The following is a 21,519-nucleotide window of genomic DNA, read 5'->3' as shown; positions in this document are numbered from 1 at the left end:
CTGTAGTGGCGGCCTGATGGTAAAGCTCTGAACAGTTTATGTGCAGGGTGTGTGGGGTCTGCAGAGATTTTAGCAGCTCTTTTCCTGACCCTAGACCTGTATAAGTCCTGGATGGAGGGAAGGTCAGCCCTGATTATTCTCTCTGCAGTCCTGATTTTGTGGATGAGCCAATCCACACTGAGATGGATGAAGACAGGACAGATTGAATGATGGCAGTTTAGAAGATGACCAGCAGCTCCTGTAGAAGGTTGTACTTCTTGAGTTGCCTCAGGAAGTACAGTCTCTGCTAGGCCTTCTTTTGAACAGTGTCGATGTGTGAAGACCATCTCAGGTCCTCAGAGATGGTGGTTCCTAAGAACTTGAAGTGGTCCACAGCTGCTATGGTGTTTTTGAGGATGGTGAGGGGGGTGTATGGGGGTGGTGTTCTCCAAAGGTCCACCACCATTTCCACAGTCTTGATTGGGTTGAGTTCAAGGTAGTTCTGACCGCACCAGTGTACCAGCCGATCCACCTGCTGTCTCTATGTAGACTCATCACCGTCCTGGATCAGTCCAATGACAGTGGTGTCATCTGCAAGCTTAAGGAGTTTCATGGACGAGTCCGATGAGGTGAGTCATTTGTGTACAGGGAGAAAAGGAGTGGGGATAGAACACACCCCTGGGGGGCACCAGTACTTATTGATCTGGTTAGGGAGAAGATGCACCCCAGTCTCACCTGCTGCTGTCGGTCCGTCAGGAAGCTTTTGATCCACTGACAGGTGGAGGCTGGAACGTTGAGCTGGGTGAGCTTCTGGTGGAGGATGTCTGGTATGATGGTGTTGAAGGCCGAGCTGAAGTCTACAAACAGGATCCTGGCGTACATTCCTTGGTGGTCGAGGTGTTGCAGGATGAAGAGACCTAAGTTAACAGCATCATCTGCCGACCTGTTTGCTCGGTAAGTAAACTGCAGGGGGTCCAGCAGGGGGCCTGTGATGTCTTTCAGGTGCTTCAACACCAGCTGCTCAAAGGATTTCATGACCACAGACGACAGGGCTACAGGCCTGTAGTCATTTAATCCTAGGATGGTGGGTTTCTTGGTAACCGGGATGATGGTGGATCGTTTGAGGCAGGAGGGGACCTCACATTTCTCCAGTGATTTGTTGAAGATCCTTGTGAAGATCGGAGCGAGTTGATTTGCACAGGCTTTCAGGCATGACGGGGAGATGTTATCAGGTCCTCCAGTTTTCTTTGTTTTCATGCGCTGAAAGAGCCTGTTTACATCTTCCTCGGAGATCTTTAGTGCAGGCAGAGGATCTGAAGGTAGGGGGTTGGTCAAATTTGTTCCTGAATGGGATGTGGAGGAGATGATTTGAGGTGTGAATGGCTTCCAGTCATGTCTGCAGTAGAAGCCATTCAGACGGTTGGCCAGGAGACGACTCTGTTCAGGATGGGTGGGGGGGCTCCAATAGGCAGTCAGGTTTCTCAGACCGGTCCATACAGCTGAAGTGTCACCAGTAGAAAGGCTGTTCTTAAGCTTCTCACTGTAGCTTCTCTTGGCTGCTTTGATCTCCTTTGTAAGTCTGTGCCTGGTCTGCCTGTCCCATGTCCAATCTCCACTGCTGTGAGCTTCTTCCTTTTCCCTGCACAGATTCCTGAGGTGTGGAGTAAACCATGGCTTGTTATTCCCAAAGATGCAGAAGGTCTTGGTCTGCACACACATGTCCTCACAGAAACTGATGTATGATGTCACCACATCAGTTAGTTGGTTTAGGTCAGTGGCTGAAGTTTCAAAAACAGTCCAGTCTGTGCAAGGTGAACTTGGTGGAATTAATCTTGAAAGAGTTGGTGCTCTCAGGATGATAAAATGTAGCTCAATGGGATTTAAACCAAGCAGCTGCAGAGCTGGTATTGAACCACAGATAATTATCTGGAACTACAACTGACCCAACAATATATCATATATGAAATTTGATCATGGATTTACATTGGTGTGAAAAAACCCCTTTGCCCCCTCTGTGATTTCTTCTTTTTTTGTATCTGTCACATCTAATGTCAGTATTCATGACTCCAACATAAGAAAGTGACTGGGCGAAAAGAAAAGGATATGCATGGCAGGGTTCCAAAATGAAAACCACTGCTGAGCAAGAGAAACTTAGGATTCTTAAGACTATGGGAAAATACTCTGGACTGATGAGACAAAAGTTGAACTGTTTGGAAGGTGTGGGTTCCATTACATCTGGTGTAAAAGTAACATGGCTTTATGAGAATCCAAATCAGGACAGGTGAAGGTAAGATCACAATGAGCATCATACCAATGAGCTGTATGCCAAAATCATCCGTATTAAGACAATAAAAGACCTGAAATATTTCAGTTAGTGTGCAATGAATCTAAAATATATGAATGTTAAATTTTCATCATGACATTATGGAAAATAATGAACTTTATCACAATATGCTAATATTTTGAGAAGGACCTGTATATAAGGAATTAATCACCTTATTGACAAAATGAAGAAATATATTACAGTCATCATCAGAAAGTAACACAGCTTGCTGGTAAGGAGGATAAACAATGCTGCTGATAGTAATGATAAATATCTTATGCTTTTTTTATGATTTGCAAGATTACTGAAACAAGAGGATCAAGCATTGTTAAGACCTGAGTTCATGCAATTTAGAACTGCTCTGGTCTGATCCTGGTTATACTCGGCACGATATCCCCAAATTTGACCCATTTAACCACCGTGTAACTGATTCATTGCAAGCAGTTGTTACAGTTAGTTGCTGAGTGTTTCTTTGGATTGAAATGTAGGCATACATTTTCAGTCCTTGTAGATGAGGACTTTATGCACCACAAAGCTGAGTGTAATATATACAGAGAGACCAAAATCAAACAGATCCACCATGTCGGACCATTAGTTTGAGACTTTGTGTCTGTCCCCTCAGATCACAGAGCTGTCCACGGAGCTAGCTGATGAGAGGAACACTGGGGAGTCGGCTTCCCAGCTGCTGGAGGCCGAGACCTCTGAGAGACTCCGTTTGGAAAAGGACATGAAGGACGTGCAGGTAGAATACATGAGCTGTTTGTTCATGTAACTTTCCTGTTTGTGGTGTTATTTTACCAACTTGTCTACTCTCTTCAATAAGACAAAGTATGATGGCATAAAGAAACAGATGGAGTTCATGGAGATGGAGGTCATGGAGGCTCGGCTCATCAGGGCTTCTGAAATCAATGGAGAGATGGATGATGATGACACAGGTTAGATGCAGACAGACTGATGTTTAGACAGCACAGCAGCAATTAGTTACACATGTTTATGTATCGTTACCATCTCTAGTAAAGTATGTAGTTTTAAAGTTTATGAACATTACTTAACCGGTGAACACATAGTTCATAAATCCTGCCTAATAACAGAAAGTCATCTCAGTTAAGGTTGGAAAGTTGATTAAATCATTCTGTTTATTTCTCTGTGCACATCTCCGAGTATATAACCTGAATTAATCCAAATTAATTATGTTCTATATAGAATTACTAATAGAAGAGAAAATTATATAAAATATTGACCCAATTTCTGTTTTTATTGTCCTTTAGCATTACTCTTAACTAGGGGTGCACCAATCGATCTGCCCCGATTTCCTTAATTTTGGGTGATTGGCCGATACTGACATATAAAACCGATCATATCTACTACTGCAAAGGTCTGAAAATCAGCCACGGTATCCTTTTGCTGTGCCATGAGAGAGGACTGACTGACAGACCCGCCCACCAGGTCACGTCTACGGTTCACAACTGTTGACAACATAAGATTGGAACATTGAAGGTGTGTTGTGACCTTATGACACCTGACAGTGTCACTTATAAAGTAAATCGGTATCGACCAAAATCGGAATCCGCAGGTCAGGCTTTTTAAAGATTGATGATCGGCCAGAAAACTGCAATCGGTGCACCCGTACTCTTAACTTTTTGTCTGTATTTAGACTAACTTTATTTACTCACAGCAGACATATTTTAATTCTTGGCTTTCTTGGAATGTCAAGATATAACAATGAATGTTCTCACACCTCCTCCAAAACGAAACAATCTGAGATGAATCCTACTTTGATCCAATTTAACTGTTTTGATCACATTCTGGACTGCTGTTCTGGTGGGCCCAGTTCTGTGTTCCCAGATCACAGCAGCACGCCTGTTTGAAAAGGAGCCACTCAGCATAAGAGGATGTTATCTACATGAACGGGCACAAAGTTACATACCCATTAAACACATGTAGTTTCATGTCCACCTCTCCAACCAAAGGTTTTACCTCTTGGTCACTGAGAGAATATGAAGACACATATTCTGTTTCTCATATTAAAATCTTGTTAAACCATATGAGGCAGTCTGTGAATGTGTTTCTGAACCAGGAGGAGAGTGGAGGCTAAAGTATGAGCGAGCCATCAGGGAGATTGAGTTCACCAAGAAAAGACTGCAGCAGGAGTTTGATGACAAGCTGGAGGTTGAACAGCAGAACAAACGGCAGCTGGAAAGAAAGGTGAGTGGACACAGACACAGCACGCTCAAAGACGCACATTGCACACATTCTGCTGCTAATGGGAGGATATCACAGTCTAGATGTGGAAGGTGTTATCAGACGTTCTCTTAGTGCAATCTCTGGCTGAATGATGGTCACTCACACTGATGGTTCATAACACTTCTTTAATAATAAATAAACTAATAAACATACAGTTATTTAACTGTAACTGTTTAACTGAGGAAGACAAGAGGACTCTTAAGGAAATGCAGTGTTATTGTGTGTTTGTTTTTGTGACTAGGAGGAGGTCTGTGCTCATATTCTAACCTGGTTCTGGGCTTAAAATGTACAACCTTTCTGTTTGTTGGGGCATGTGTCCAAGTTTTAGTTGGGGCTTTGTTGCTTGAATAATTACTGGATAGTTAATATTTTATAGTTCAGAGTTTGGTGTTGTGGCTGGCTACAGCCCACTGAGAGTGAATAAGTTATTCAGGGTTAATTTGGGTTAGTTATTTTGATAAGGAAAGGGATATATTGCTGAGTTTGCCTGTTGTGGATTTTTCTAAAATGCTGCCACTAGTGGCTGGTTACAGTCCATCAGTGTCCTCTAGAACAACGATGGAGTTGCAACATCTAGTGGTGCTGTGGATGTACTGCAGGGAGGTCATGAGTTTTTTGTTTAATCAGACTTTTTAAACCATTTTTTTTATTTCAAAGTTATGTCTTCAATTGCGCATTAACATGAATCTAACGTGTTGTAGCAAATCTATAAAAGTGGGGTGAAAAATCCCATATAATAATGATTACATTGACTGATTTTCACTGTTTTGTAAATCTGTTGTAGTTTCCTAGGTTGTTAGTGTAGTTATTACAGGGGCAGCAGAGCGTTCCTGTTCTACTAACTGGTAGCTAGAGCTACGACAGAATATCAAGACTAATCTTCAGTGATTGCTGGGTCTACAATCATTTCAGCTCTTTAGGGTTGGGCATCAATGCAGTTACTAAAATCAGCAGAAATCAAGTAAAGTTTTAATGTGTATTTTTTGCAGATCAGTGACCTGCAGGCTGATATTGACGAGTCTCAGCGAAACATTCAGCAGTTAAAGAAAAAGAATCAGCGACTGATAGCTGAACAGCAGGACACTAAGCTTCACCTAGAGGGCCAACAGAGCCGGAACCATGATCTGGAGAAAAAGCAGAGGAAGTCTGTATACACATGCAAACTTTGACACTACAGTCTTTGTCCTGTTTATAAATATGCATTAAAGGGTTACTACAAAGTGGGCCAGGTCAGCTGCTGTTACTGTGCTCCTCCACATTATTGATAGCCCTTCCTATTAAAAATGCTAAGGCTTTGGCTTTCTTGATGTATCGATTTTGTAATATGAACTTTCTGAGTGTTGCCATAGAGATAATATCTACAATTATTTAACATGTTTGACAGGATTTGTTTTAAATTCCCCCTCTGTACTTTGCTAATATTCGTTGTAGTTTAGGATTCTGTTACCAAGTGGCTGCTTCTGTGTAGGTTTGACAGTGAGCTGAGTGCAGCCCAGGATGAAGTGCAGAGGGAGAGGAGCTTGAGGGAGAAACTGACCCGTGAAAAGGACATGCAGAGTGGAGAGGCCTTCAGCCTCAGACAGCAGCTGGAGGTATGTGTCCCTGTGTCACTTAGCTCTCAGAGGGACTTTTTATTGTTGTTCATGTGTGTAGGATGATTTCTTTTGCAATACACCAGTCTTTCGTGCTAACACAGTTTATTATGTTTGATCAGTTTTGGGGATTTTCCAATTGCACTGGCTCTCTGATTTCACCACTAAATATCTGTTTGTGACAGAATTGTTACCAGTGCATTTATTTATCCAGATTTCAGCAGATAGGTATACTTTATTACTGTTGATTTTAGGAGTGCTAAATGCACATCATATTGAACCGTAATTGTGTGAATGCTGAAGGCATTCACACTATTGAGATCCTGTTTCTCTTTATTCTTTATTATTCCGTCTTCTTCTTCTTCTGGTTGCTTCTGTGCACTTTTTGATTCGCTTCTCCTTCTGCATAATTTGTGCTATTTTAACCGTTGAACTTTCACAATATTCAGCCCTTTCAGGACATTCAGGCTATGACATTTGGTATTTATACCGTTTAAAATATTCAGCTTTTTATTTCAGTCAGTCAGTCATTTTCTACCGCTTATTCCATAGTGGGTCGCGGGGGAGCTGGTGCCTATCTCCAGCAGTCTATGGGCGAGAGGCAGGGTACACCCTGGACAAGTCGCCAGTCCATCACAGGGCAACACACAAACAACCATGCACACACTCATTCATACACCTAAGGGCAATTTAGAGTGACCAATTAACCTAACAGGCATGTCTTTGGACTGTGGGAGGAAGCCGGAGTACCCGGTGAGAACCCACGCATGCAAACTCCATGCAGAAAGACCCCCGGTCGGGAATCGAACCCAGGACCTTCTTGCTGCAAGGCAACAGTGCTACCAACTGCGCCACCGTGCATCCCATGTTTTTTTTAAATGAATGGGAAACCTAAAAGATTCTGCTAAAACTTCACTGTTTTTGCCATTTAACTACTTCTGCATACTTTAAGCTAGAAACACCACTCAACTTTTAAAATGCTTTCACAGCCTTCTGCTATTATTGTATAATTCAACGTTTTGATATCTTCTACAGTTTTTCCACAATTTGGATTCAAACTTTATTACAATTTTTTCAGATTTTCAGTTTTATAATGTAATCCAATGACAGAATGTTCGTGTCGCTAGAGTGTACACTCTAGGTTTAAGAATAACCTCAAAAAGAACGAACAAACTCTCTTCACTCGCTCAATTTTCAATCTACCTATACAAATTATACATTAAAACGTAGGATGCTCTTTTGCGATTAAGAAAATGTCACCCTCATTTATGTAAGACAAACAGTTTTCCGGCAACACGCCCCGAAGCAACGCAAAGTCAACACACCCTGTATAGGAAATCTATAGGAATTTCGGAAAAAATCAGAGCAAAAAATCCTTAACTCACATGTTTTCGAATTGCCGCCTCTCGTAAACCGTTCGAGGTAGAGACATGAGCCTTGGGCAGATTGATCTTCAGACTTTGCTGGGGCTCACAGTGAAATAATTCTTTTGATACCTTTTATCGTTTTGTCATAAAAAAGGTTTGTTTAGGAGTACCAAATCTGTCCTTGCCAAAATCGCTTAAAATTTAAAAATTATCCACTTTTCTGCACTGTCACATCTCCTACACAGATTTATGTAGACACACAACAATCTCCAGGACTGTTCACCGATCCCTGCTGATACCTACGGTCAACAGAATTTTTGGATACCTTTTATCGTTTTCTCATGAAGTAGGTTTGTTTGAGAGTGAAAAATTCACCTTCACTCAGGTTAAAAATTGTCAAAAAGATTTTTGTAGAAACTTGAGAAGCTCCATGATTGTTCAGCAAGGCCTGCTGATTCATACGGTGCATGAATCAAATTCAATTCAATTCAATTCAATTCAAAGATATTTTATTGATCCCTGAGGGGAAATTAGAATTCCAGTACAACCCATCCAAACATACATCATGACACAAGACAAGGGGGGGACGGGTCACCGAGGCTTTGCTGCCCACTCACAGGCGCTGCCCTTGCTAGATAAAAAATCGATAGCCCTTATAGTTTCCGAGTTATTAGATGTTGTTCGAGAGCATGTTAAGGCATTTTTGTGTTTTTCTCCATTTTTCCCTTTCTTTTCTCCTAGTGTTGTGCCTTTAATATTATATTTTCAAAAAAAAAGTGTTAACATTCTCATTCCCCTTTCCGTTCTGAGAAAAACGGTCCAAGAATGACTTCAATAGCCCTTGCGGTTTCCGAGTTATGAACAGTCAATTGGCAGCATGCACCTCCATGTTAAAAGCCCAGGCCAGGGGGAGACTATAGTGAGGTGCTGCATTAGAAAAGCTGCAGGTGTCAAGTTACACTGACACTCTTTGCTGATTGGCTGATTCATTCCTCACTGTTCTATTTATAGCTCTTTGTATCTTCCACTGTATATGTCTGTATGTGACTCTGCCTTTCTTCTCTCCCTGTCTCCTACTCAGACACACACATGACCCCTGACACACACACCACATACACACATCCCTGTTTTACTGTCTTTGTGACGAGTTTGCATTGACTTCCATTCAATTTCATTTGTTTCTATGGGCTAAACTTGACCCGACCTCTAACCCTTTGACCATCTTCATAGGAAGCAACTACTGGCGGCCATTTTGTGTTGAGTACTTAAAAAGCATGTACTGCTGTTCCAACAGCTAGACAGCAGTGATTAAATTTAAAAGGCAAATTCATAGAGCTTCGCATATAGGCTGTTAGCGCATCAGAACCTGGAACAAGTCTCTATCAGAACCAGACACAGAATCCATCAGAACCAAGAGGAAATCTCTATCAGAACTAATTAGGAACCTTCCATCGGAACCAGGTCCAAAATCTGCCAGAACCAGGAAGATCTTCTATCAGAACCTTGTCCAATATACATCAGAACCTGGAACAAATCTCCATCAGAACCAGACCCAAACTTAATCAGAACCTTGTCCAAAATCCATCAGAATCAGATGGAAACTCTATCAGAACCAGGAGGAATTCTTCATAAGTACCAGTTAGGAACCCTCCATCAGAACCAGACCCAAACTCCATCAGAACCAGGAACAAAACTCCATCAGGACCAGACCCAAACTCCATCAGAACCAGAAGGAACTCTCCATCAGGACCATTTAGGAACCCACTATCAGAACCAGGTCAAAACTCAATCAGAACCAGAAAGAAACCTCTATCAGAACCAGTTCAGGTACTCTCCACCAGAACCAGGAAAAAATCTCCATCAGAACCAGGTCTAAACCAGTATCACAACCAGGTACAGTCCTGTATTAGAAACAGGTCCAAATTCCATCAGAAACAGGAGTAAACCTCTATAAGAACCAGGTCCAAACTCCATCAGAACCTGGTACAAGTCTTCATCGGAACCATGTACAAACCTCCATCTGAACCAGGTCCAAAGTCTATCAGAACCAGGTCAAACTATCAGAATCAGGTACAAACCTTCACCAGATCCAGGAGGAACCCTCTGTCAGAATCCGTAACCAGCTCCCATCAGAACCAGTTCCAATCTCTATCAGAACCAGAATGAAACCACTACTCTGTGACTTATGATGATAAGAACATCTCCATAGGTCCCAGTGGAGCATCAAAACGGCGACCATTTGATGTCAGCTACTTAAACAGCTTCTACTGCTGTTCCAACACCTGAACAAGAGTGAATAATTTTAAAGGGCAATTTCATAGATTTTTGAATATAGGCTGTAGTAAGCATTACCATTTTAGCTCATTTTAGCTTATGCATTGTTTTTGCATAGTAGATGGGGTAAATTAATATCAGCCTTCATGCTAGTGATAGCCAAAATGCTGATGTTAGCATTTTAGCTTCTCTTTCTCTTCTCTCTTGGCTGAAGAACACATTTGCCTTTTTGGACAATTTCCTATTTGTTTTTGTGTTTCTTTGGCGTATTTGTTGTTAGTTCATTCTTTTTCTAAATATTCTGCCATTTTATTATATATTTAAGCACTGACTTCAACTTAGGCTATTTTATTGATTCAGTCTATGCTTTTTAAGCTCATCTAGGGGCAGCTCTTTCCTGCTTTTTTAATGTTTTTGTCAGTTCTTGTATTTCAACAACTATTTCAAGTAGTTTTGAGGTAACTTAACCTTGTTACTGGTTTCAGCCTTAGCCACTTTCTGACAGCTTTCAACATGAGTTTAGCATTTCTGTTTTCTTCTAATTCATTCAATTTTAGGAGATTGTCTGCAGTCAATTTCAGCTTCTTTCTGCCAGCTCTCAGCTAAAAAATTCAGCTTTCAGCATTCACACTGCATTTTCGCAGGAAATGCTAATTTTTCTATATGTGCCAGTTGTTGCCATGTTCTAGTATTTTTTGGGACATAATATTTCATGTGTTTGCATTCATGTTCTCCTTAGTTGAAATATATTTAGCCAGATGAATGTACTCTTACATCTCTTAATGCACCAGGAGTTAGAGCTCATGGTAAGTGGTGAGGACAGTGAGTAATGGTAAAGCAAGAAAAGCGTCCAGCAAATGAGGGTAAATCATAAGCCTATTTTCAGTGACAGGGTTTAAATTAAATATTTTCCTGAAATCATACAGAGAGATTTTTGAGTCCTCAAAGATTGACTTTTTCCTCTATATTTTAAAAGCATTTTTCCACAGCAAAACATGGGAGTGGAGGACATTTGCCATCAGCAGGTTTTGTGACGTAGGTCAGAACTGAAATATTGGTCGATGGTTCTGAATTAGGTTTAATTAGTCAATTAGTAAAATATCTTTTTTTTTTAGTTTTCAGAAGGATTGAGACTTGGAGGGATCGTTTACTTTGAACATACAGTGACTTCAGTAGCTAACTTATGAGTCTTATATTCACTCAACTAAGAAGTAAAATCTGTTTAACACAGATGAGACACAATTAAATAATAAATATAAAACGTGTAAATGTAAACTTTCTGAAAGTTTGTTACTGCTTTGAACATTAGCCCATGTTAGCAAAGATGCTGCTAACATCACTTTACCACTCAGAAACTGGACCCATTCTGTCCTCCACTGCCTCGGCAGGGGCTGGGGTCGAAGCGGGGGGTCGGGGTCTGGGCCAGGGTTGCTCAGGTTCGGGTGGTGTCAGCACTAGTCTGGGCTGGTGGTGAGGCAGTCTGCCTGTCTCCACCCCAGAATGTAGGGGACCCCCTCCTGGTTTCGGGTCTGGTTGCCTCAGTACCTGTACTTGGGTGTATAGAGTATGTATGGGGAGTGTGAGTGAGTGTATGACGTCCATTGTTGTGTGTCTTTACGTTGGGTGTGTGGGTGTGAGTCTTCTTATGTGTACGCATGAGGGTGGGAATGTGTGATTGTGACTGTGTGCGCCTGTTCTTGTGTCAGGTTGGGTCTTGGGCTGCTTCCTCTCCTGGATTAGCTTAGACCCTCCATCAAGTGTGGGGCCTATTTCCTCCCCGCCACACTCCCTGCCGGTGGCTGGGGTCTCTGCCCACTGGTGTAGTGGTGGTTCTCTGGTGTCCAGGGCTAGCCAGGGCTAGGTGCTTTGGTGTGTGCTGGCTCAATCCCAGTGGCTGCGTACAGGTGCCTGGGCCCCCTGGCTCTTTTGAGCCTCTGTTGGGGGGGTGATGTGCCCCGGGGTCTCGGGTCTCTGAGTCCATGGCTGAATCTGCTCCAGTGTAGACGGCTGCCGTCTGGGCCTGTGGGCTTATTGCTCCATGAGGCTTCAAACTGTGGCTGCTGGGTCGTTCCCCTGGGGCTCTCCTCTGCTCTTCTCTGGGGAGGTTGCGGTAGGCCTGGCTTTGGTTCTCCCAGGGTTCCCGTGCTCTGGGGGGGCCTTTGGATGTCTGTGGCTTAGATCTTCTTTGTGTCTGTCTCAGGTCCAGGGGGGCAGGTCTGTGGCTCCTCACACTCGCTATTGCATATTTATTTATGGAGAAACCTTATTTACAAAAGCGGGCTCACACTTACACCCACAGGTGTTTGGATTCAGGTCTTAACAGATACACAGATGTTCTACATTGAGCCGCAGGTACAACTAAATACATCTTGCATTCATTATTACCGTGCACTCTTAGGTAACATTGCTGTTATATATGTACTTCTGCAGGTGTAGAAGCAGTCTTCTAGGGTGCTCTCTTGTATTCTCCCTTCTTTCTCTCTTCTATTCTTTTCTTCTTCTCTCTCTTCTTCCTTTTTGCCTGACCTCTCTTTCTTTCTTACTTCTTTTGTTTCCTTTTCGATTCAATCTCCGTTTCCATTGCAATTTAAATAATCCCAGAATGGTTTCTAATAAGGTTTTTATATATATATATCAAGTGAAGCATTAAAGGGTCAGCTGTAATGCTCCATTTGTGAAAGTCAATCTGTTGGGCTTCTTCTTGGCACTCAGACAGCAATTCTGAGTGCTACCCTGCCGGACAGGACACGTAAAAAAAAAAGTGGAAAAAGATGTATACCAACCTCAGGTAATTGTTTTTTATCAGAGTTTTTTTTATATTTATAATGATAGTTCTACAGGCTTAGCCTTCTGGGGAAAATACTGACCATGTTTCCTCTCGTTGGTTTTTGACCTTCTATTCTCCCTTTTATTATTGATTAATAATTAATGAATGAAGCAATAATTTCCCACCTTGCGCAGATTACTGTTGGTCCTGTAGCTCTGTGTTTTACCATGTCTCTTTTCTAGACAAAGCCAATGATGGAGCTACCACTTTTTTGACAGAGTAGTAGTGGATAGTACTCCTGGTTTGGTGCTTCTCTGTTTTGCCGCGTTTCTTCAATAGACAAAGCCACTAACAGAACTACTACTGCCATATTTTTTGTGTACTCATTTTTTCTGTATGATAAAATGTATTCCTGGACCTGGGCATATGTATTCTGTTTTGTTTAGACCTTTTCTCTGTGTCTGCTCTGTCTGTCGCAGAAGATAGCTTCTCATACTGAGTCTGGTTCTGGTTCTGCTCGAGGTTTCATCCTGTCTTGCTGGAAGAGAGATTGCCACCAAGTTGATGATTCAATGCAGTCAGTCAGGCTTCCTTAGATAGATAGGTTTTTACCGACTGGCATTTTAAACTGGATTTGTCTACATTGTATTATAACTAGAATTGAACAGGACTGTGTTTAATGGAATTAGACTTCTCTAGAGTTCTTGGGCTTCCTCCATTAGGTTAATTGGCTTCTTTGAAAACAGGTAGACACAGAGTAAGGCCAGGTGTAGCTTGGTGAGCTTTTACTGTAACTAATTATATGTGCTCTCTTTCATACTCTATCCTTGAAAACTGGCTCAGAGTTTGTCTGTTTTTTCTTCCTAGATGAAACCACTGAAGGAGCTACATCCATTAACATTTAGTTTTCCTTCCCATAGAAAGTACTCCTGGATCAGTGCTTCTGTGTTCTTTTTCCTTCTCTGCTCCGTTCTCTCAAACCCCCAATTGGTCTTGGCAGATGGCCTCTCACACTGAGCATGCTCAGTATGAGGGATTCCTGCAAAGTCTACGTCAGTGTCTGTCCACTGTCTCTTGTTGGAATTATGAATCTGAGAATATTATTTAATATTTAATATTAATATTTTAATATTTTATCAAATAATATTTCGGTCTGTTAAGGGTTATCCTTTGAATACCAGCCCTTTAAGGCGATGGTATTTGGACAAAATAGAAAGGTGTGAGACGAGCTCTGACATTATTGAACAGCAAAACTCTGCACACAGATGGAATGAATTCACACAATTTCTTAAAATACAAGAATCTATTAACAAAAATAAGTCAACTCAAAGTCAAACATATTTCAATCAACAAACTCTTTACTATGCTAAAACAATCCAACTAAACTACCAAGCAGAATTAAAGAATAGGGACAACTAATAGGCTATGTACAATATAAACAAGTTGATTAAAGATGATTGGAAATCATAACCAAAAGAGTGATGCAACATTACCATGCAATGTTTATGTCTGAGAACCAAGGATTATCTTGAAGAATCTGGAAGTGAAGTTAAGTTAGTCTTGGAACCAACTTAAGCAATAATCAGCAAACGTTTAGACAACCACTCACAATGCAAGATCAGATAAAACATTATTTTAATAAAATAATATTTTAAATAATGATCTGCTGAATAAAACCAACCTTCTGGATGACCATTTCTCAATGGTGTCTAATTAGCTGCCTTTATTTATTGAAATAATATTTGAAGAAATATTACTAAGGGAGTATTTTGGAAAAGAGCCAAATCTTTCTGGAGAACTGGGGCTTAATGATGTTTACTTAGTTATCTTATTATTTGAGCTACCAAAAGAAGCTAATAGCTTAGCACCAGAATCAACACATACCTTTAAAATACCGTTAATAAAAGGGTTAAAATGCATAAGTGCGGACAGCGCGTTATGATCAATCTTCTGTTTAAAATCACCCTGTAATAAAGTTTGTCTTAACTTTAAAAACATACAAAGATCACAACCTGAACACATGTGCTGCAGATAGCCTGCTAGCACCAAGATAGCTGAGTTCAACACAAACAAAACTCAATAAAATGAAAAACATTTAGATCATTTCATTCTAAATCTCTGAACTGTGGTGAGGAATGTTGTCCAAAAGACAATGAAGTTTGAAGAAGGTATCCACAGTGAACAAAAGGGTTAGCTTCCTGCTAACCTCCAGGTGTGGATGAAGAACGGCTCGTTGACCACCAACGCCACTGCACGGTGATGGGGTCTCTGTTGTCTTCCTTCCAGACTGGGAAACCGCTCCGCTCGGCTTCATAGAGACCGCGCGTCTCTGTAGGGAACTTCTCTGGGACAATTTGCTTCACAGGCCTCAGAGGAAAAAGTAACCAACTCTTACACCTTAATTTCCCCATTCATGAATGAAAATACCGGATACACAGACAGTATTTCATTCGTACTTATCTTTGCATATGATCGATGATTGTATGGCTTCCTTGGATCCAGTTGAAGAGTTTATGTCTGTTTGCCAGCAAAGAGACATCAGCGCGCTGGGCCTCCCCTGACCGGTTCCACTATAGGCCATGTGGAAAGAGGTCGGAGAGGGGGTGCTCTTATTCAGACAGAGGCATCATGGGAAGTCCGCTGTTACCCCTGATTCCTAAGTTGTGCCAGAAGTAGGTTAATGCAATTTATTTTGAAAAGTTCCAGAAGAGTTCGTACCGGAGTTTAATGTTGAAATCCATGGCTGTGGGTCCCAACACTCTACAGGTCCTTCTCAAAATATTAGCATATTGTGATAAAGTTCATTATTTTCCATAATGTCATGATGAAAATTTAACATTCATATATTTTAGATTCATTGCACACTAACTGAAATATTTCAGGTCTTTTATTGTCTTAATACGGATGATTTTGGCATACAGCTCATGAAAACCCAAAATTCCTATCTCACAAAATTAGCATATCATTAAAAGGGTCTCTAAACGAGCTATGAACCTAATCATCTGAATCAACGAGTTAACTCTAAACACCTGCAAAAGATTCCTGAGGCCTTTAAAACTCCCAGCCTGGTTCATCACTCAAAACCCCAATCATGGGTAAGACTGCCGACCTGACTGCTGTCCAGAAGGCCACTATTGACACCCTCAAGCAAGAAGGTAAGACACAGAAATAAATTTCTGAACGAATAGGCTGTTCCCAGAGTGCTGTATCAAGGCACCTCAGTGGAAAGTCTGTGGGAAGGAAAAAGTGGCAGAAAACGCTGCACAACGAGAAGAGGTGACCGGACCCTGAGGAAGATTGTGGAGAAGGGCAGATTCCAGACCTTGGGGGACCTGCGGAAGCAGTGGACTGAGTCTGGAGTAGAAACATCCAGAGCCACCGTGCACAGGCGTGTGCAGGAAATGGGCTACAGGTGCCGCATTCCCCAGGTCAAGCCACTTTTGAACCAGAAACAGCGGCAGAAGCGCCTGACCTGGGCTACAGAGAAGCAGCACTGGACTGTTGCTCAGTGGTCCAAAGTACTTTTTTCGGATGAAAGCAAATTCTGCATGTCATTCGGAAATCAAGGTGCCAGAGTCTGGAGGAAGACTGGGGAGAAGGAAATGCCAAAATGCCAGAAGTCCAGTGTCAAGTACCCACAGTCAGTGGTGCCGTGTCAGCTGCTGGTGTTGGTCCACTGTGTTTTATCAAGGGCAGGGTCAATGCAGCTAGCTATCAGGAGATTTTAGGGCACTTCATGCTTCCATCTGCTGAAAAGCTTTATGGAGATGAAGATTTAATTTTTCAGCACAACCTGGCCCCTGCTCACAGTGCCAAAACCACTCGTAAATGGTTTACTGACCATGGCATCACTGTGCTCAATTGGCCTGCCAACTCTCCTGACTTGAACCCCATAGAGAATCTGTGGGATATTGTGAAGAGAACGTTGAGAGACTCAAGACCCAACACTCTGGATGAGCTAAAGGCCGCTATCGAAGCATCCTGGGCCTCCATAAGACCTCAGCAGTGCCACAGGCTGATTGCCTCCATGCCACGCCGCATTGAAGCAGTCATTTCTGCCAAAGGATTCCCGACCAAGTATCGAGTGCATAACTGTACATGATTATTTGAAGGTTGACGTTTTTTGTATTAAAAACACTTTTCTTTTATTGGTCGGATGAAATATGCTAATTTTGTGAGATAGGAATTTTGGGTTTTCATGAGCTGTATGCCACAATCATCCGTATTAAGACAATAAAATACCTGAAATATTTCAGGTAGTGTGCAATGAATCTAAAATATATGAATGTTATATTTTCATCATGACATTATGGAAAATATTGAACTTTATCACAATATGCTAATATTTTGAGAAGGACCTGTACATGCTCATCCAGGAGGAGTGGCTGCTACAAGTCACTGACTGGGTTTGCCTCGATAGAAAAACTTTTTATCCAATTTGAATAAATAACTGAATCTGACTGCACTGTTTGATAGTTAGAATTAATTGGAATGTATGTACCTGACTTGAAATCTATATGATTCGATTGAATTGACTTAGCCCATTTTAAAGTTACCCACCTACACACAATGCAACAGTAAAAACAGTCAGTCAGTCAGTCATTTTCTACCGCTTGTTCCATAGTGGGTCGCGGGGGAGCTGGTGCCTATCTCCAGCAGTCTATGGGCGAGAGGCAGGGTAGGAAAAACAACACCTTCCAATTATTTTTACCTCCGCCTTCCTCCCTCCCTGTTGGATGGAGTAAGGGGGAGTCAGGTTTATCCTAAACCAGCTCAGTTGTGGTTGAGGTGCAAACACACCCTCCATTTCTGCTACCTGTGCGACCCCTTCTCTTTTCCAATGATTATAATCAGTCCGACAGAGAGAGGTACCCCAATCCTTGTGGTTTTTAGCCGCACAGTCTTTTACAATAACAATGGCCACCAGTGGGCTCTACATGGACAAACTTTATCGGTGTATTATTTTACTTAATACCCCTACACATAGCCCATTCTAAAATGACCAAACTCTAACACTCAGTAGTTTAATCTAACCTCCCCAACAACCTCGCACCATTCCAAACCCTTTGTGAAGAGTCTTGAGACGAAGTGTTGTGAATTGGCACTTTATAAATAAAACTGAATTGAAATGAAATACCATGATGTCTGAATATGTGCCTGCATGGTTGTCTGTCCTGTCTGTTGCCCTGTAATAAACTGGTGATTTGGTGAGAAAGACACCAGTCTCCATTGATCCTGCAATGATTAGGGAGGTATAGACAATAGATTGACATTTCTGGATATGAATTAGAACAGTTTGTCTTGTAAAGCAGCTTAAGATGACATTTAGATATTATAGTTTTCTCTTTCAGTCGTCCCTACAACTGCATCACAGACGGTGGAGATTTTGGTATGGAAATTCTGGTGGGGCCCAGACTATTCATACCAGAAAATCTGATAATATAATCCAAACATGAACATATAACACTGAACCTTACCCTCAATACAAATACAACTTGCTGTGCACAAGTGCGTAATCACACAATATTGAAGATGTGACGACATAATTTATTCTACCAACAGTACCAAAGTGTTTAAGAATCCACGTTTTTTACTAACAACTGCAAGCAGATTGTTCAATCAGAACCATATGAAGTGGTCGTATGAACACTGAAAGCACACACAACAAACAATGCTGCTGTCCATTGTGCTGACGGAAACTGAACGCATCGCCTGCATCATTTGGAAGATTTGATTAATTGAATTAAACAATAAACCCAGCGGCAACAAAGTAATGTGTATTTTAAAGATACATTAGGAACTTGATAGAAAAAACATCATATATTCTGAAAAATCGCTTTAACCCCTGCAGCAGTCAACAGTCGATAATTAAGCATAACAATATATTAGACTCACCAGTGAGGTTCATTTCTTGAAGAGGAAGGAAGCTTGGCGGTCCTTCATGTGTACAAACCTCTCTATGACCTTGCTGTTAAAGTCAAACAGTCCATGGATTGTTTGGATTGTCCATGGATTGTCCAAGTTCATTTTCAATGGACAGCATTGCCAGGGCATTCAGTCTTTGCTGTCCCATTGTATTCCGTGTAAATGTTTTTATCCTTTTTAGAGTGGAGAGGTTTCTCTCAGATTCAGTGCTTGTCATTGGTGTTGTGATGAAGATTTGAAGAAGTGGCACGGTTTCAGATAAGGCCTCTTGGAGGTTGTTTTCATTAATGGACTTCAATAAAGAAAGTGCGGTGTTGTCTTTGCTGAGTTCACTGTGCTGATATAGTGACATCAACTCGGTTTTCGGCTTTGCCTTATTTGTTATTGGCCATAGTTTAATGGGACATTCCAGTTCAGCCTCTGGAAATGACCGCACAAACTTGGAGAAAAGAGTGCAATCAATGAGTTGTGCTGCCATCAAATGGTCACTCTTATTGAACCTCTCCTCCACTTGACTCATCACAGTGTCGCAGGCCTCTTTCATGACTGTAGCCGTGTTGGTTTTCCTCCTCTTACTTCCTTCTGGATTACTTTCTTGCACAATCACATCAGCTCGTTCCCTAAGACATCCTACATTTCTGTTGAAGGGTTTCATCGCGTGGTTGATGCCAGCTGGATCAATGTCCCGTTTTTGCAATTAATATAAATAAGTCCACTTCTGGTATGAGCTCGGAAAAGAACTGCAAGAAGTGAAGGAACTTTGGTTCCTGCAGGTGCATAGACAGACCATAGGCCTCGCTGATGGTCACCCTGTCCCATCCCTCTGTTGTGCAAATGTGGTCCAAATACTTCTTAATCTCCTCGCGGCATTCCCACACAGCATTAACAGTTCTGCTTTTGAAATTCCACCGCGTGGCTGGAGGTCTGGGGATGCGCCTGTCTGATGTTTCGGCATGTGCAGCAGTTCTCTTGGGTGAACAAGAGAAAACGGTGGCGAAAGCTGACAGATCAGCAAAAAACACTTTTAATTCAGAAATCCTTGCTGAGCAGATTTGTTTAAGTGTTAAGTTTAACTGATGCGCGTAACAGTGCACAAAATGGGCGTTTGGATATCGCTCCTTCACAAGATTCTGAACTCCACGCACACCTCCGCTCATTACTGCAGCCCAGTCATATGTTTGCGCTATGAGCCTGTCAGTCAGGTTCAGAGGCTCAAGAGATGAAAATATGGCATTTGATAAACCAGCAGCCGTTTTGTCTTTCAACTCAATAAATTCCCAAAACCTTTCTGTCACTGTGCCGTTTTCCATATAGCGCAGCACGATGACGATTTGTGATTTACAAGACATCGGTTGTCTCATCTGCCTCCATGGCAACAAAGGGTGCATTTGTCACCTGCCAAAAAACCTCATCCTTGTAATCACTGTACATGCAATCTAAAAGTTCATTTTGAATGACTGCTGAGGGGCCTTTAAAATAGGGTTGAGCGTCATTAAGTCTCCTGAGTCTGGAGTCTCCCTCGCACACCGTCTCAAATATGCATCTAAAAATGCCGGGATTTAAGGAACCAGCAGACTCGTCATGTCCACGCGGGGCAATCTCACACTTTCTGCAAAGTTTTATACATGTTATAATTCGGCCGAGAACATACCTGTTTTCTTCAGTCTGTCGGTTATGTTGTTCAATGCCACGCGGGTATGCACTGTCAAGCTGCGATGCAACATTCGTTGTCCCTAGTAAAGCATGTTTTACCAGCCTTTCTGACAGATGTTTTAAATCTTTAAATCCGGTTGTCATCCAGACAGTTTCCCCTCCAAAGAGAAGACACGGAAAGCAGAACAGGGATTTTTTCAAAATGCTAGCCATTAGCCACGTTTTCCTTTTGAACCTCTCCTGGTTAAAGGATCTTGTTTTATCTTTAACTTCTTGAAAAATGGTAAAGTCATCTGGTCGATGTAGGCCCAAACGTTTAATTTGCAATTTCTCCTCAAATGGCAAGGTGCAAAATCGAACGGTCGTTAAGTAGTCCACACGATTCATCATTAGTAGCCTACTGTATGTATAATTCGTATCAGTCCCTCATTAGCTAAAGAACAGCTATTGCAAAGGGCACGCCCGACCTTTTGTATCAACCAATGGGAACACTTCAGGGGCCCTGGCCGCCAGGCCCTACTGACGAAATTAAAGTGCACGTTGAGCACGCGCATGTGCAACAGTTTGTCCAGCTCATAACAGTGCACGTACAGGACCAATTCTGCTGTGCCCCACCGAGCAAAAACTGGCGAGCAGCATAAGCACAGAGACAAATTCACACACTACTACACTATTGCCTTAAGCTCAATCACATTATTGTGTCTGATTTATAAAATAAATTATAAAAATTTATATCTTATATCTGATTTATTAAAAAAACATATCTTCTTGTACAAAACAGCCCCACTGGTGGGGCCATGCCCCACGGGCCCCTAATGCAAAAACGCCACTGATCACAGACAAAGCCAGGTTGGCATGCTTAGTGCTCTGAGGAGGTTTTTAGCAGTATGTTGCTCTTTCTGCAACAGGCATTCTTAGAAAAACTTGTGTCTTTTTGTACACAGTCTGACTTCCTGCTTTGCTAAGAGAAACTTTGCTCAAGCTTCTCTTGTTACATTTACATCTCACTTCCTCTTCCTTTCTTACTCAGTGTTTGCTGTGGTCTTACTGGGTGTATGTGTCTTGTAGGACAAGGACCTAGAATTGCGTGCAGTTAATTTGAAGCTCGACCAGGTTGAAGCAGAGCTGCAAGATCTTAACTCCCAAGAATCCAAGGATGAAGCATCACTAGCTAAGGTCTTTCTTTTTTCTTTGATTTTCCCACAAACAAAGTCAAATTACCTGGTCTTTGATCAGGTGATTACCCTGCATTTATCTGTGACTATACACGTTATGATTTAGATGAAGAAGCAGCTTCGTGACATGGAAGCCAAGATCAAGGACCAGGAGGAGGAGCTGGATGAGCAAGCTGGCACCATCCAGATTTTGGAGCAGGTATATACATTGCATTTATTT

General features: G+C 41.8%; 1 protein-coding gene across 8 annotated transcripts in view; it reads left to right on the top strand.

The window, feature by feature from the left end:
- Positions 1–21,519, top strand: part of LOC124884235 (unconventional myosin-XVIIIa-like) — a 242,600-nt gene that overhangs the window by 123,872 nt on the left and 97,209 nt on the right. For all 8 annotated transcript variants that reach the window (XR_007042406.1, XM_047392030.1, XM_047392024.1 and 5 more), the window contains 7 exons: positions 2,925–3,044; positions 3,126–3,237; positions 4,380–4,507; positions 5,536–5,690; positions 6,015–6,138; positions 21,193–21,300; positions 21,406–21,498. Coding sequence is in view for 7 of the 8 variants with exons in the window: in XM_047392030.1 (XP_047247986.1) it covers positions 2,925–3,044; positions 3,126–3,237; positions 4,380–4,507; positions 5,536–5,690; positions 6,015–6,138; positions 21,193–21,300; positions 21,406–21,498 (840 nt within the window). In the remaining variant the exon portion in view is untranslated. The remainder of the gene's footprint in view (positions 1–2,924; positions 3,045–3,125; positions 3,238–4,379; positions 4,508–5,535; positions 5,691–6,014; positions 6,139–21,192; positions 21,301–21,405; positions 21,499–21,519) is intronic.

Source organism: Girardinichthys multiradiatus, chromosome 18 (assembly GCF_021462225.1).
Source record: "Girardinichthys multiradiatus isolate DD_20200921_A chromosome 18, DD_fGirMul_XY1, whole genome shotgun sequence".
NCBI classification, from domain to species: domain Eukaryota; kingdom Metazoa; phylum Chordata; class Actinopteri; order Cyprinodontiformes; family Goodeidae; genus Girardinichthys; species Girardinichthys multiradiatus.
Note: the sequence above shows the minus strand (reverse complement) of the source record. Positions and strands in the feature narration are given on the sequence as shown.